The sequence below is a fragment of the Notechis scutatus genome, chromosome 6, assembly GCF_049901735.1.
Source record: "Notechis scutatus isolate UNSWTSFEM ecotype Mainland chromosome 6, rNotScu1.2, whole genome shotgun sequence".
Classification (NCBI taxonomy): Eukaryota; Metazoa; Chordata; class Lepidosauria; order Squamata; family Elapidae; genus Notechis; species Notechis scutatus.
In genome coordinates this window covers 46,147,828-46,164,327 of record NC_142014.1, presented here as the reverse complement: position 1 = coordinate 46,164,327, position 16,500 = coordinate 46,147,828, and the positions used below count along the sequence as shown (strand labels likewise).

At 36.5% G+C, this 16,500-nt stretch overlaps 1 protein-coding gene across 1 annotated transcript in view; it reads left to right on the top strand.

Annotated features, from left to right (window-relative positions):
* Positions 1 to 446: 446 nt before the first annotated feature.
* The window catches only part of TMCC3 (transmembrane and coiled-coil domain family 3), a 91,319-nt gene continuing 75,265 nt past the window's right edge, over positions 447 to 16,500 (top strand). Inside the window, exon 1 of the mRNA XM_087968122.1 lies at positions 447 to 735. Coding sequence (XP_087824248.1) covers positions 595 to 735 — 141 coding nt within the window. The 5' untranslated portion in view covers positions 447 to 594. The remainder of the gene's footprint in view (positions 736 to 16,500) is intronic.

Below are 16,500 nucleotides of genomic sequence, written 5' to 3'. Positions count from 1 at the left end.
CACCGACTGAAGGAAGTCTACGGCATTCTCGAGCCTAGCACCTTTGCATTAGTAATGGAAAGGGAGCACGACCCAAAAAGCCCGGCCGGCCTCACTTTCGTGCCTTTCTCTCTGACTGAGCGGGGATTATTTTGTGTACGTCGCGGGGGGGGGGGGAGGGGGAGGGATTGCATGCTGACGCTCCACAGCCAAAGCCCCGCCCCCGATCCGCCCTGCCGTTTGTAAAGCCCTTCGCTCCCGGGTTTCGCCGGTTGGCTTGTTCGTTCTCGGGGAACCTTCGCGTTGGCCCTTTGGAGCGTGTGGAGGACCTCGCGGGGCGCGCTGAGGAGGGAAGCGGCTGAGGAGGCTGCGGGAGCGCCAAATCGCTCACTTGGAGCTCCGGGCTTCCAGTCCGTCGAGGAGGCTGCTGCTGTTGCTGCTGCAGTCCGATAGACCCGCTCTGCTTCCCTGAGCCCACGGCGGCCCCCTCGACCCTCGGCAAGCCGGCGCTTGGTCCCGAACGAAGCAACTCTGGCTTTGGGAGGACCTGCCCTGTGTGTCTCACACACATATGCGGGCGAGGGCTCGGGTCTCGCAGCCGTAGCCACGGCGGGCATGAAATGTGCGCTCCTCGGGCTGGCCAAATCTCCCAGCAAGAAATGCTCCGGTGAATGGCCGAGGAACGATCGGGAGGAGGACGAACCTGTCTCAGGCGTCCGGAGCCCCAGCCGCTGCTTGCACAGTATGCTAAGGAAGGTAAGTCTTTCCCCTGCGCTTAGCGCCTGGAGAGGCGCCGATAGCCGGGCGGATTTCCCCGGACCGCGTTATCCCATCGCGTACCCAGCCTCCACTTACGTCCACATTTGGTGGAGGAGGCTGTTCTTCCACCCCGTCCTTCCCGACCAAGGCAAAGAAGCAACGCGGGAAGGGAAAGCACGTTTCTTGGACGGCGCCTTTGGAAAAAGACTAAATATGTCGGAAGCCCCAAAGAAGGCGCGATCGCCGTCCTATCCCCATTTGCAGCGGAGCCTTTTTCGTTAGCCTCGTAGGATTTTGTCGGATGCATATTGGACAACTGTCTGCACAACCAGATTGCCCCAGAATGAAAGCAACATGCCTCTGTTTCTCGTGGGACCAGACAACTCTTAACTGACAGCGTCATCTTCCACCTGTCCGCCGACTTCTGCTTTCTTTTTCTATCAGGCATCAAAAATAGCCTTTTCCAACTGAGGCTGGCATAAGCGGTGCTGCCTGGTCGGCTGACTATGTTAGTGTGCTTAATTTGTGTTGACGAGAACTCCCTCATCCTCCACTGGATCTCCCCTCTGTCTCTTCTCCCCATTGTCACTGGTCATGGAAATTTTGTCCTGACCTGCCTGCCCACCCTCTTTCTAAATGGACCTCAACTAGGGAACTTCATTTTGTTTGCTTTTTCAAAAGCTGGAGAGTGTTTTGTTTTAAGGGGTCACTGATGGAATGGAGGAAGGTGGTGTTTCTTTTCTTTCTTGAGGGATTCACTAATGGAATGGTGAAATTGAAAGTGGCAGGTTTTCCTTCCAAGCCTAGATGTATAGAAGGATAGTACAATGATTCCTTCCTTCTCTCCTAGCCACCCACCAATGGATGCATTCAACAGGAGGGTGTTGAATATGAGAGAAACAGTGGATGCAACTCATAGAAAAGATCTCAGTTGAAACCACATGTCTTTAAAGACTTGTCCACAGAAAAGAAAGCAGCTGGGACTTTTTTCCCCCTAGGCATGGGTGGGACTAGTAAAGAAGAAGGGAAATTCAACACAGATAGTGTGCCAGGCCATGACTGGCCAAAACGGAGGAAGAGGCTGACATCTGGATAAATTTTTTTTTAAGGACTAATTTTTTTTTCAGCTGGACTTCATTTCCAGCTGAAATATACAGAGGAGTCAAGCAGCTTAAAGGAAGCAATGCAGAAACACCTTATATTTTGTTTAATATGGGCTGGTAGATATCAGAAGGCACAAACAACTTTATACCAGATCTGAGCTTCTCACTTAGCCCCTGTTTTTAGTATTTACTACTTGAGAGAGATGGACCCATGTTCTTTGGGTTCAGCTGTTAGAATGCACTTCTTTCTGGATAATTATCCACCTAGGCATTTAGTGGCTGTTTTGCAATGAGCTTCAAATGGCTTCTTTCTCAGGGCAAAGATTTAATACCAGTATTCCAAACTGTTCTGATTTTGTTTTTTGTTTGTTTTTAAAAAGAATATTTGGATAAAAATGTAGCTCCTTTCAGTATTTATGGTGAAACTACAAGAAGTCAATACTAGCAGTAACTTTCCAGACCAGTTCCTTTCACCCTGTGTGCAGTTATGCTTCAGTTCAGGATAATGCAAGATTTTATTGAGGTGAACAGCACCAATTTTGTATGCCTGCTGTGATCTATGGCCTGTGTAGCTACTATTGTGATTAAAACCCCAGCTTTAGTGCATGCAGTCTGAACTCTCTCTGTATATGTGAGATACCAGTGACTGTTTAAACAGTAGGAGTCACCTTAAGGCTGTCTAGGATGGATTCATATATGGACAATTTCCAATAGGAGCTATAGGGTCAACTTTGAGAATGAACAGCTGTTTAAAACCCATAGCCTTATATTTATGTATTTATTGATATGTCTTCAAAGAAAAAACAAGAAAGTCCAGTTGCCTCTTGAAAAAGCATCTTTGGGATTTATTCATATGCTGCATAGAAACACACAAACACAAACGGTTGGCATACAATTTTTCAACTGACGCTTTCTGATCTCATATTTTTTCATTTACAGTATCCATAGTGGGATCTGCAATACAATACTACAGGTCAGGATTCCAGTTTTTAGGCTGTTTCCTCACCTCTCACTGCCCAACAGCTATCCAGCATTTTGTAGCTAATAAATATGGCCTGTTCTTAGTGGATTATTTGGGGATTGACTAATTACCTCCCTCCATGCCTGGTTTCTCATTCCTCAAGTCTTTTTTTACTCCTGCAAACCTCAAAGTCCTGCAAAGCATATGTATATATACCTCCCCCTTGGTTTTGAGTGGCCCCATTTTGGACACAACCCTATCATCTTTTAGTAGCTATGTTTTGTACAGTTTCTTGGCTATTGCCATTTTTTTTTTGGCAAAATGATTGTATTAAAATTGTTTCAGCTATTCTAAGCTGTTTGCATATAAATGAGGCAAAATATGGCTTTGCTGTAATGCTGAGGTCTTCCCTGAAGAGCTGAGACACTCAAGAAAAAGAGGCAGATGTTTTTGTTCCGTGATCTTGAGATAAAAGCTGTGCTGTTTTTTATGCAGCTGTATATGCATTTTTTAAAAAATGAAATGCATGTTATGAACATGTTGAAAGACCCCAAAATTGTTTAGGTTTCCAGAATCAGTTTGAGAATCTGAATCTATTAATTTCAATGGTGGCTTATATTCCAGTTATTGCATGGATAAGATATTGAATTTTATTTTTCTTCATCTTAAAACTTGAAGAAAGTTACTCAGGATAATACCAAACCAATATGTTCTTTAAATTATGCTTGAATCTGTAGGGTTTCTTGGCAGCAATTCAGAAGTTATTTGCAATTCTTTGTTTTTCCTGCCTTTTTTCAGTATAGCCTGAGGCCTCCCTGGAAGTTTTCCATCTAAGTACTAATAAGGTCCAGCACTGCTTAGCTTCCAAACCCAGATAACCATAATTACTCCCATAATTGAACATTGTCCCCCTGTTTTGCCTTCTCTCTGTCCTTGTTCTTTTCTAGTTCTATCCAGGTTTAGAGACTCACACAGATTTTATATGCAACAATTCACAAAATTATCAAAAACAACCTAAGTGAATTGGCCGCCTTATTCAGGTTGAAGTCTTGAAACATTCCCAACCTTAATGTTCTGAAGTGATAATGTGCAATATTTTTTCAAAGGAAGAAATGTGGGATGAGACCTATTAATATGCCATAAAAATCATGTAAGGAGTTAGAAATAATTTTTAGCTACAGAATAATAGCACACAAAAAGATTGATATGTTGGCATTTTGTTGAGAAGGTTGGTACAGAGAAATACTCTCAAACATTTTATCATAGCAGCAGTTATACAGTATGTATGTACTCATATTTATTACTTTATGTTCTATATTGCCATTTCTGTTTGAAAAAGCTGAAATCTTTAGAAGTTATTTTTCATGGGCATAGCATCAAGTATTGTTAAAAACAGTCTACAATCCAGTTTAAGATTACAGCTAAGGCCTAATAACATGACTGCCCTACAACATATGCATCTATAATTATAACAAATGTCCAAATAACAATTCAATTTGCATAAAGAATTTATACTTACATTGGCAAAGGCACATAGAAAAGAAATAGTGCAGTTAAAAATAGTGCAGTTAAATCACTCTTGAGATGCAATTCTATTTTTAAAGGAATATATAAATGTAATTTCAGAGAAACCTAGCCTCAAGTAAGTATATACATGGTTCAAGACTTCTAACTATAATTTATTAGAATTACTACAAATTTTGTGCATCTTAAAGACTGATATTTATTGTAGCAGATTCTTGGAGATTGTAATAACCTTTAATAAATGTATAAAATTACAGGATAAATGACTTCATATGATATGACCCTGGAAGTAGCATTGAATTGTAGACACTCAAAAATGGTGGCTGCTTCTGGGATTGTACTATATGACCTAGGAATGGTGCAGCTTGCTGCTTCCTTAACATGAACTGCACAACTTTCTAGAGTGTTTGGTTAGATCCCAGGAATGGTGGACATCAAAGTGCATAGCCCAAGAACAGAACGACCTGCTCTCCTTCTCTAACCTGAATTGCAGAGATTTTCCCAAGGTAAATGAGAAGGAGGGTGTGAGTCATAGTGGGTTAGGAACCAGGCCCAAGCCCTGCATGTACCAGGTGGGGAGATGGGGAAGCTAGGCAGAGGGAGGGGGCACTGCAGCATCCCTGTGGTTGGGCATAAGAAAAAAATGACTGCAAGACCCCTGCAGCAGCATATCTACAGAACCGGGTCTTAAGTTGCCTTTGAGGAATCCACTATAACTTGTATTTAGATATACCTTGCAAATTCTATGTTATATTAGCACTGGACAGTCAAAATTATAGAAGTTTAAATGAAGGTTATCCTGTACAGTATAAACATTTTGAAAATCATGGAGAACTGTTTTGATGTGAAATCTGATATAGAAAAGTTATCAGTTTTATGTTGGGAATCAACATGTTTCATTTTGTCCAACCACATTATTAAAATTTGCTTAAAAAGTAATTCTTGTTTCCTCATGAGCCATTTTGGAATCTGCATATTTGAGACCCTTTATAAATTAGAATTTATTAGTGTTCAGTTCTGTTGGCAAGTATAATTTTTTTTCTGTTGTAGTTTCTAGGGAGTGTGGAATATGGACTGTATACTGTATACTATAAATCAATTGAAAGGATTAATTTATATTTGTTATACAATTTTTTAAAATTTAGATATTGTTTGCAAAAAGGCTGCTTGGCATTATGATCTTGTTTAACGTGTAGGCAGGCATGGGTTAAATAAATGCAAGGGCTATAATTTTAGGATTTCAGATTAGCTAATAAGAAACCTGTTATCAAAAATGGAGAACACCAACTACTTGTAATTGAGACAACTGGGTTTGTTGTTGAGCCAAAATAGGTTCCTAGAAATAGTCTTGAGGGATCTTTAGGGTGCTGTCATTATACAGCAATTTTGCCTGCATCTTCTATTTCTTGAATAGCCATGAATTATTTCACTACTATAATATCAGAGATGAGAAGATATTTTATTTGACTACATGAGTTATTGCTCATTCTAAATAGATGCATTTCATGGTTTTAAATGGAGGAAAATAAGGCATTTAATTTTTAATTAACGTTAACATAGAGTTAAAAAGGAGCTGTTACGATAAGTAGTAAAATAGTAGAAAGATTGATATTCCCGCCCCCCAAGACATAAACAGAGACTTGACAGAAACATTAGCATAGACATACTCCAACTGTGTTCTGTTTCATGGTTTTTGAAATTCAATAGTGTTCTCTTTCCTTAGTTGATGGAGTTTAAGAGCATTATTCATTTTGCAGTTGTCTTCTGATGTGGGTATTCATTGCATAAATAAAATAACATGATTAAGGGTATTTATACCAATAATCTATTAAAGCATACTTCTAACTTAAACCATAAATGGGAATTCATTATGGGAATTATATCCATTAATAATCCCTTAATGGACCCTATTCATTTATTAATGAGAATTGTCAACTTAATAAAATTAACCAAAGTATTAATTACTTTATATAATTTGTAATTAAATTACTGTTTATGAAATTTGGGAACCAAGAGGATATCATACATAATACTTCATCCCCTTTTCCAATGCTGAACAAATGTTAATCTATGCTTGAAATTTATATATGAATGCAGGTAAAATTCTCAAGGGACTGATAATTTGTAGATAATCCAATTCAACAATACTTTAAAATAAGTTTCTGGGATTCCCTGCTGTCACTAATTGAACAATTTAGTTGTATATGCATGATTTTTAAAAATTTCTTACTTGCTTCAGTTTATCTGCTATTTCATTGCTGAAGACTCCCAGCAACTTACAAGTAACAATATAGAATTAAAACATGGAAAAACACAATATCTCCCTGGCAATATATTCATTTTAATTACAAAGTAACTTTTTCTAAAGTGCTAAATAATATCAAGTAGTTTTAAAATTGTCCTAATATACAATGCATTATATAGCACTCTGGGGTATCTGGATATGTGTATGGAGGTGTCAAAAATTTCAATATGGTGATTGTAGCTGTGTGTCTTAAAGCTCTGCCGCTTCACAGTTTTGATTGCATGATAATAGCTGCCATTTTCACTTTTTTGACTTCCTTCCCTGTGAATATCACTCGCGGAACTCCTTTTAAAAAGAAGAATGTTCTCACATTTAAGGTATATTTTTTTAATATTTAGGATTAAGCGATAACAATTACACTTGATATTTTGATCCCTATGTTTGTCAGTGTTGAAACTCCTATATACAGCACCTTTTTGTCAAACTTATACAATTACAATACAAGATAACTGGAATAAGTACTCCCTTGGTTTAACCTAAGAGCACCATTCTTATGTTCTAAGTTCAAATTGTTTATTTGTTGGTCATGTCACAGTAAGAACTTGGCTGTAGTGTTTGATAAGAAAATGTTATATTTGGCAAGAATCCGTTGCTGTAATATGTAGGAAACTAGACAAATAAATCATTTTCAGGAAAATGAAATGACAGGTTTGGCTAATGGAAAATGTATACTGATATTTTAAATTGCTATAAAAAGCTGGCTTTCCTGAGAAAAACAAAATGGATTCTTACAAGAAAGATAGTAAGAAGGAGAGCATATAAGGCCAGATAAATATAGAAAAAAAGTTTAGATTTAAATGAACTTTCTATATTTTTAAAAGTAATTTGAGACAATAACATGTTAATAGAGTCAATAAAGCACCTCAAATTAGAATGATGTCTTGAGTAATTTTAGAATCTTAACTACTTTAATTAACTGTACAAAAAAATAGTTAGGTTTTTAAGCATGACATTTAAAGCAAAATCTTTCTAAATTTTCATTGGATCTTGAATGAGGGAGATATAGAACAATATAAATACATAGTTGTAAGATGTGGTTTAATGATTCTGACTGAATGGCCCAGGACAAGTAATTCTCTTATAGATACTCTATTTTACGGTCACCTAAGGATACTATGAAATACATACTGCCATAATGAAGGTCCTAATTTTAAAAATAACAATTACTATTTCTGTGAGCAGTGTTATATTCCATCTATATCTTTGCTGGGTCACTCATTGCATATATGAACAGGTACTCCAGTTTGTCTTCCATACATTTTATTTCAAAAATCAATGTTCCTTTCATTGCTTTTCTGACTGTGTTGTGTCAGGCTATTTGGAGGTTCAAGTGCCGCATTACGATATGAATTCTTATGTAGGTCACTGCTAGAGTAGCTTGCAAGCAGGAAAGCAAACTGGAGTTTATTTATTTATTTATTAGATTTTTATCTCACCTTTATTATTTTTGTATTTAACTCAAGATGGCAAACATATCTAATACTCCTTCCTCCTCCTATTTCCTGCACAAGAAACCTGTGAGGTGGGTTGGTCTGAGGGAGATAGATTGACCCAAGGCCTATAAACAATATGAAACTTATTAACAAAGATAAGAAAGGAATTGGTGTGGGGGGTGGGTGTCAAAAACATCACAATAGCAGTTGCAACCTCACAAACCATTTCCCCATTTAAATGCAATTATGTGCATTGTGTATGCAATGCCCATAAAAAGGGGTGGGACATTGATTTCATGGCCATGGCCATTATTTTGCCTTTTTAAAAAAACCCTGAGACACTGCTGGGATAAAGATTGAATTCTTTGATGTAATCAGATTGTACAGTACAGTTGATTATACAGGTACTTATACAGATACCAAGGGTATCTTGGAGTCAAGACCAAGAGTTCTGATTCCCTCTTGGTACTGGTTGGCAGAAAAGAATTTATTTCATTTTTAAGAGACTATAATAAATGTGGATGAATACAGAAGGTGTAATTTGAACATGTGCATGTTTAAAAATGGAAAGTTGGGTGAAGAACCTAGCATGCATGGCAGTAATCACACTTTGCAATGTCAGTGCTATTGTTTTAGTTTTTTTTAAAAAAAAATATGGCTTCTATTTTTATGAGGTTGACCTTTTAGTTTACTTATAGATAAATATATGAAAAATGCTGCAGAGGTCATTTTGTGGTGTGCTTATGAATAGCTAATGTGCTTTAGAAATCTACTACCACCTTTGTTTCATCATATATAAAAAAGCTCCAGTGTAGATCCTGACAAAATCTGGAATAACAGAGGAACTGAGATTGAACCCCATAAAATATTGAAACAATACTTCTCTTTTATCTTGATGTAATAAGGGTAGAACAGTGCCTTTTAGTTACACAAGAATCTAGCTAACTAGCAGTCAATAATAAATTGGTGTTAGATAAGGGAATTCAAGAGGAACTGGACTTATATTGCTTGTGGGAACGTAATGATTCCAGGCTGTTTCCTTTCTTGACACAGATTCTGCCTCTCTTCCTATAGTTGCTAGCCTATAATTTTTATTTTTCATTGTTTAAAAAAAAGCAAAATGTAAAAGCTAATAATATTATCTTATATTGCAGTAACCTTTCAAAAAGAAACACTTGATCTCAACAGTAAAAACTCTTCAATACGTTTACTACTATGATATACTAGTATGATTTCTGAATATCCTTTCATTACTTCTTAATGTATTGCTTTTAAATTACATTTTGACTAACCACCATGCAAACAAGATTAAATAGTAGAGAATTCAATAACATTTTTCATAAATATTCACCTAGTTTTCCTTATTCTGACTAATGTAAAATAAAATTGCATATCAAACTGAGGTAATTTTTATGTTTCTGTGTACCATTCATTCAGTATTGTTGAATGTGGTAATCATAGAAAAACTTTGGTATGATGTAATGTAGCAGTCCACAGAAATGAGAAGCTCTGTTTTTCAGTTATTCCCACAGAGAGGTTTTATTATTTCATAAATACATTTGGTGGCCTATGGCTGAAAATTGATATTTTGTATTAGACAGTATTAATTTAGAGTTTCAACAAGCACCTGGACTCCACTGCTTACAAGGAATTTCAATCCGTTTTCTGCTGATAAATTTTGTTGGAAATGCAGCATTAGTAATTTTACTCCAGCTGGGAACATAACCTAAAATATGACATTTTATTAGAATAAAAATGATGTGCCGTAGGTACCATGTTTATAATTTGATGTTTATGGACTAAATCATTACTTTTATCCATATATGTCAAATTATAAAGATGGAACATCATCTTTATTCTAATAAAAGGTCATATTTTAGGTTATGTTCTTATACTTTTTCCCACAGTAAATATAAATATGCTGTCTAAAGATTAGATTTGATATAATAATCTAAATAATCTCAAATAATCTCAAATAAAAATAAGCTACAATTGAACAAAGGTTATATTTGATTGTGAAATCATCATAAAATTACAAAAATACAATTACACTGAGAAGTCAAAAAGAAAAAGACATTCTAAAGAAAGGTGGTGAAAACTACATTCTTTTTTTAATAGTAATTTTAATAGTATAATTATATTTGTATAATATAACTATTATAACAGTCAAAACTAATATAAAATGAAAAAATAAAAATAAAATGAAAGGGAAGAAGGTGCAGAAAAAAAAAGAAAAAACTAGAAAGAAAACTAGAAAAGAAAAATAAGAATATAGTGCTTGACTTGTGACTACAATTGAGCCCCAAAATTCTGTTGCTGAGCAAGAGTTTTTAAGTGAATTGCCCCATTTTACAACATTTATTGCCACAGTTGTTAAGTGAATCACTGCAGTTGTTTAGTTAGTAACAAATTTGTCAAATTATTAACATGGCTGTTAAGTGCTTCCCCATTGACTTTGCTTGCAGAGGGTCTGCAAAGGTGATCAAAAGCCCCCAATCGTCATAAATATGAACAGTGGCTGAGTGGCTGAATTTTGATCATGTGACCATGGACATGCTGCATTGGTAGTAAATGTGAAAAACAGTCATGTCACTTCTTTTCAGTACTGTTATAACTTGAAACGGTCACTAAACAAACTGGTGTAGGTCGAGGACTACTTGTAGTAAAGAAAAATAAATATATATAAGGTTAACTTCACATCTTCATCTCAAGTATAAACAATTTTAGTAACTTAGCACCATCTCTTAAAATACAAATACAAAAAAATGATCTTTTCTTCCCATATCCTATCTCTTGTTTATTAAGAAATCTACAAAATATCATCATTTTATTCCTGATATCAGGAAAAGTCCATTAAGGGTTACCAGAGACAACAGAACATCTATTTTAACCTTGATCAAGTAAACCAAATTTATATTCTGTCCTTTTCTTTCTAACAATCTTAATCTTTAGTCCATTCCAATAATGTTTGAACTTGATTTCTTTTCATTGTTTTTCTTTTTCCCTTCTCTCTAGATTCTTTAAAACTTCAAGTCTTTTTTATAAATCCAATATGGGAAAATTATCTAGATCACTCTCCTGATTTGTGGTCCTTTTAAAATCCAGCTTCTTTTATATCAAATCTAACATCTTCCATTTCATTCTTATAACCTGTTATTTTTAAATGCACTTTCAACTCAGTCCCAATCTTGTCAGGTAGAACTTGTTCTTTTTCCATAGCATCTTTTAGACACAGTCTATTCATATAGGCAGACACAATTAAAATTAATGTCTGAATTTTGAACAATGTCCAGAGGTTGGGGATCCCAGCTGTAATTGCAACCAAGTTTAAATATTCTTCTCCTTCAGTCATAATTCTTAGCTCCTGATAGTTTCTTCTAGTGTCTTAGATATGTTTTTAATTGAAATGTATTTTAAATTAAAAACAAAAGCATTTTCCACAGAATTTATAATTAATTCCCAAATCTGGACCCTTATTCCATATCCCAACTTTTTAAAATCAAAATTTTAATCATCCTTTTGCTGTTTATTCCCAAAACATAATTTTGTATGTTTTGTAGTTAAATTTTCTTTCATTAAAAATTGAAGGAAACTCACCCAGTGCTATAATATTTATCTATCTAAAAGTTCACAATAGCTGAAAAGCAATTAGCAAGCAATTTCCAAAATTGATTTGACAAAAAATATGTGAACTTAGTGCCTTTTCAAAATCCCTGACTCTGGTGTTTTGCAAGATTGTTATTTTTTTCATCTCCCAGAGCTCTCAATCCACCAGGCACTGCTGTCTTGCAGTCTCCTTCTGAGGAATACCTGTCTAAAGCAGTGGTCACCAACCGGGGCTGTGAGAAAATGTTGGTGGGCCGCAGAGAAATCTCACCCCCAGAGCACCCCCCCAAAGCAATTAATCCAGGCTGCGCAGAAACACAAGGCTGCTTAGCCCACATGGCCCGCGGGAACCCTCCCCACCTACTCGCTCCTTACCGGCAAACTTGCCTGCTAAATTGCTATTTTTCCTTTTTCCGACCATCATTTGTTCTGCTGTGCCGGGAGATTTAGATTAGCTAGGAAGCAGGAAATGGTTGGACTTCTTGCTTTCTAGCTAAGCACAGCCAAACCTCCCTTAGGACTGAAGGTTTGCTTGCAAGCAAATTCAGTGCGGACTCATGGCAAGCAAATTTGAGAGACTGAGTTAGCCAATGGCAGATAGATCACTGAATGATTCTGTGAGCAACTCAATCTGCCTGCTTTGCCTGATTTTGGATAAAAGTTGCTTTTTATATCAAAATTCAATATTTACATACATGGTGTGTTGTGAGTTAATTTTATGAGTTTGCTTGCTAGCAAATTTTATGTGACAGACTGAGCTAGCCAGTGGCAGATAGATAGATTTCTGAATGAATCTATGATTCTGTGAGCAACTCAATCTGCCTGCCTGCTTTGCCTGATTTTGGGTAAAAGTTGCTCTTTTTTATAAAAAAATCAATATTTATATAAATATTTATAATATTTACATACAAGCCATGGCCAGCCAGTCACATGACCACCAAGCCACACCCACAAATTAGGCTACACCCACAGAACCAGTTTAGATCCCTGGGATCTAAAATTATGAGTTTGGTGGTCCCTGAAGTCCAAAAGGTTGGCGACCCCTGGTCTAAAGCACGTGTGGGTAGTCTCAAGTCCTGTCCTTGTCCAGAGAGGAACTATCAAAGAACCAGTCTACTTGCCCCTTCTTTATTCTGCTGCAGTTGTCAGCTCCACATTTCAGAATAGTCTGTAGCCCATAAACTGTTTTTTCCTCTGGAAGCTCCACAGAGGAAACTAATTTCATTGATACTCCATATAATCAGCTAGATTAGAGTAGAATAGAATAGAGTAGAATAGTGTAGAGTAGAATAGTTGGAAGGGACCTTCTTCTAGTCCAACGCCCTGCTTAGGCAGGAAACCCTACCCCACTTCAGATAAATGTTTATCCAATCTCTTCTTTAAAACTTCTAGTGTTGGAGCATTCATCACTTCTGGAGGCAAGTTGATTAATTGTTCTAATTGTCAGGAAATTTCTCCTTAGTTCTAGGTTGCTTCTCTCCTTGATTAGTTTCCACCCATTGCTTCTTGCCCTGCCCTCAGGTGCTTTGGAGAATAGTTTGACTCCCTCTTCTTTGTGGCAGCTCTTGAGATATTGTAACACTGCTATCATGTCACCCCAGTCCTTCCTTTCATCAGATTAGACATACCCAGTTCCAGCAACCGTTCTTTATATGCTTTAGCCTCCAGTCCTCTAATCATTGTTGCTCTTCTCTGCACTCTTTCTAGAGTCTCAACATCCTTTTTACATCGTGGCGACCAAAACTGGATGCAGTATTCCAAGTGTGGCCCTACAAAAGCATTAAAAAAAGAGTTGAGTACCTCTTAAAGAAAATTTTGCTTTTTAAAAATATATATAAATTACATTCATAACATAATGTGGGCTTGAATATAGGTGGATCATTTAAAATAGTTTGATAATATTGTTTTAAGTCAGGGGTGTCCAACCTTGGCAACTTTAAGACTTGTGGACTTCAACTCCCAGAATTCCTCAGCCAGCTTTGCTGGCTGAGGAATTCTGGGAGTTGAAGTCCACAAGTCTTAAAGTTGCCAAGGTTGGACACCCCTGTTTTAAGTGGTGCTTATATTTTTCATAATTTTTTCCTTATATTTCAGTAGAAAATTTCCATTTTCTTAAGAATTTTACTATGTTGTAATTCTTGTCCCCGTGCAAATCTCCTTTATCATTATCTTCTAGAGTACCATTTAACTTCTTCATAATATAAGTTACAAATCCTTGCAATATATATCAGAGTCAATTGGAAGAACTTTTTCAAAAATATTTTTAAAAAGGTAAGACTGTAAGTTGTACAGAATGCCTTTATATCCAAGCATCTTAGATTTCCCTTTCACCAAAGACAAATTCCTTGTGTGTCCAATCACACTTGGCCAATAAAGAATAAATAAAGAATTCTATTCTAGATTTTCCTTTCAGTGTGGATTGTGAATTCTAGAACTTCCCTAGTTAAGTTTCAGGAAGCACTCACCGAAAATTAGAAATACATTGAAAGAAATTTAATGTAATTCGTTAACTTTTGGCTACAAGTAGACTGCATGCAGTTTGCCAAATTACTGATGAGGTTGAAGAATATTGTGATCAACATGAATAATAGAAATAGAACTAATTTAAAATCTGAATTGCATAAAGTAAATGACAAAATTCTTATCTGGATTGGATTCAGGCTTCAATGGCCAGCAAACGCCAAAGGGGAAGCACTTTATGCTATTAATGTCATTGAGTGTAATACTTTTTTTTCATGGCTCCTTTATAATTAAAAAAAGTTCTCTAAACAATTTTCTAATGAGAATAACAGATTTAAACTAGTTGATTTGGATCTGAAATGCCTTAGCTACCTACTCTAGCTGTATCTTCTGCATCTGTTATGACTTTTTAAATTCAGTGGGAATTTTTATTAAGTTTTACATAGAACTAGTTCCCTATGAAAATTCAGTTCATGCCCCAAATTTCTAGTTAAGTACACAATTAAAAATAGAACCCTAAGATTAAAGACATTGATTAAAATTAAATTTAGGGAAGTATATTCCATGCCTTGAGTGCAATACAAGAAAAATTGTTTCCATAGATTAGAATAAAGTAAATCCTTCAGAAGAAATACTTCGGCATATATGGAGAGCATACAAAACCTCTCCTTTTTAATCTTTAAAGTGACTGCATCTTTTTTTTCAGATGACCAATTTGGCTTTGTTTATATATGTCTGTGATGGCGAATCTATGGCCCGTGTGCCACAGGTGGCACGTAGAGCTATTTGTGCAGGCACGTGAGCCCCAGCTAAACTTACCTGCACTGTGCATGTGCATGCCTCCCAGCTGATTTTTGGCCCGTTTGAGGCCTTTTTCAGCCTCCCAGAGGCTCAAGGGAAGCCTCTACAGCCTTTGGAGGCCAAAAAACAGGCCCGTTTCATCACTTCCTGTATTTCCAGAATACCAGAAGTGATGAAAGAGACCCATTTTTCAGCCCCTAAAGGCTGTAGAGGCTTCCCTTGAGCCTCTGGGAGGCCGAAAAAGGCCTCAAACTGGCTGAAAATTAGCTGGGAGGCGCGCAGTGCAGGTAAGGGGGCGGTGGGAATCATGTGTGCGTGCTCAGGGGGCAAGGGCATGCACATTGTCTTCTGGGTGCTGGCACATGAGCGCCAGCACCCAGAAGGCAATGCACAATTTTCAGCACGGGAGCCCAAAAAGGTTAGACACTACTGATATATGCTGTATATCTAAGATCGCAGGGAGTGATCTTGAAGAAGCAATCATGAAGAAGAGCAACTGCTTTAACACTTGAAAGAGAGGCGTTTCCTGAGCATTCCAAAGAACCTCTTTTGAAGAATTTGAGCAGACTTGCTTGGCAGCAGGATCTTTAAGAGGGCCTCCTTTTGAAGTTTTAGAATTTAGCCAAGTTCATAAAACTGTTAATACCAACAGTTTAAATTGTGCCTTATAAGCAGGTGATAACCGCTGCAGGTGCCTTTCAGTACAGAACAGGCATCAACATCCCATTTTTGTTCTTCCTCTATTGTTGTCATCATCATCATCACCTAAGTTGTGTTCATAAACATAAACACCACAATTAGGTTTAATATGATAGACTTGCAGGGCCCGCACCAAGGAGGCTCATTTCAATTTCATTGTACACATGTTGTGCATTGACGATAAACATTTGATTGATTGATTGATTGATTGATTCAGTAGCATTATTGTCTATGATTTATAAACTTGATTTAGAATTCAGGTTTATCTTATACATGTAGTTATTTTTAACTCTTCGGCTGAAACAAACTTTATTGGAGTGCAAACATTTTCTCCAGCAGTTTAGCTTTGCATGTGTTTATTTATTGGTTATGATTTAGATATGATGCAGTTTTTGACTTGTGAAAAATATATCAAATGCATAAGACAGCCAGAAGATATTGACCTAACTGATAAATATTATCTCAGCATAGCCGAATAAAAATTGTAATAAAGTACACCTTATTGCTTGCTCTAAAAGTAAATGTAGACATTGTACTTTATTAACCAGTTACGTAATTTAATACTCAATTTAAGCACCTAATAATTTATTTATCACAACATGTTGTGATAAGCCATATCATCAGAGCCTGGCAATGTTAATGAATTATCTTTGACAGTATTTCAATTCTAAACCATATGGTTAAATTGCTTATCTTTGCTAATATCGTAATGGCAAAGATAAATTATTATTAGAAGTCAACATATCTGTTAATATTTGTGTAAATATATAAACATAAGCATGATACCTAAGGATTTCTTGATAAGTAAATTGTTTAACATGTTGACATATTATAGTATATAGTATTCAAATTACACAGGAACTTGCTGTC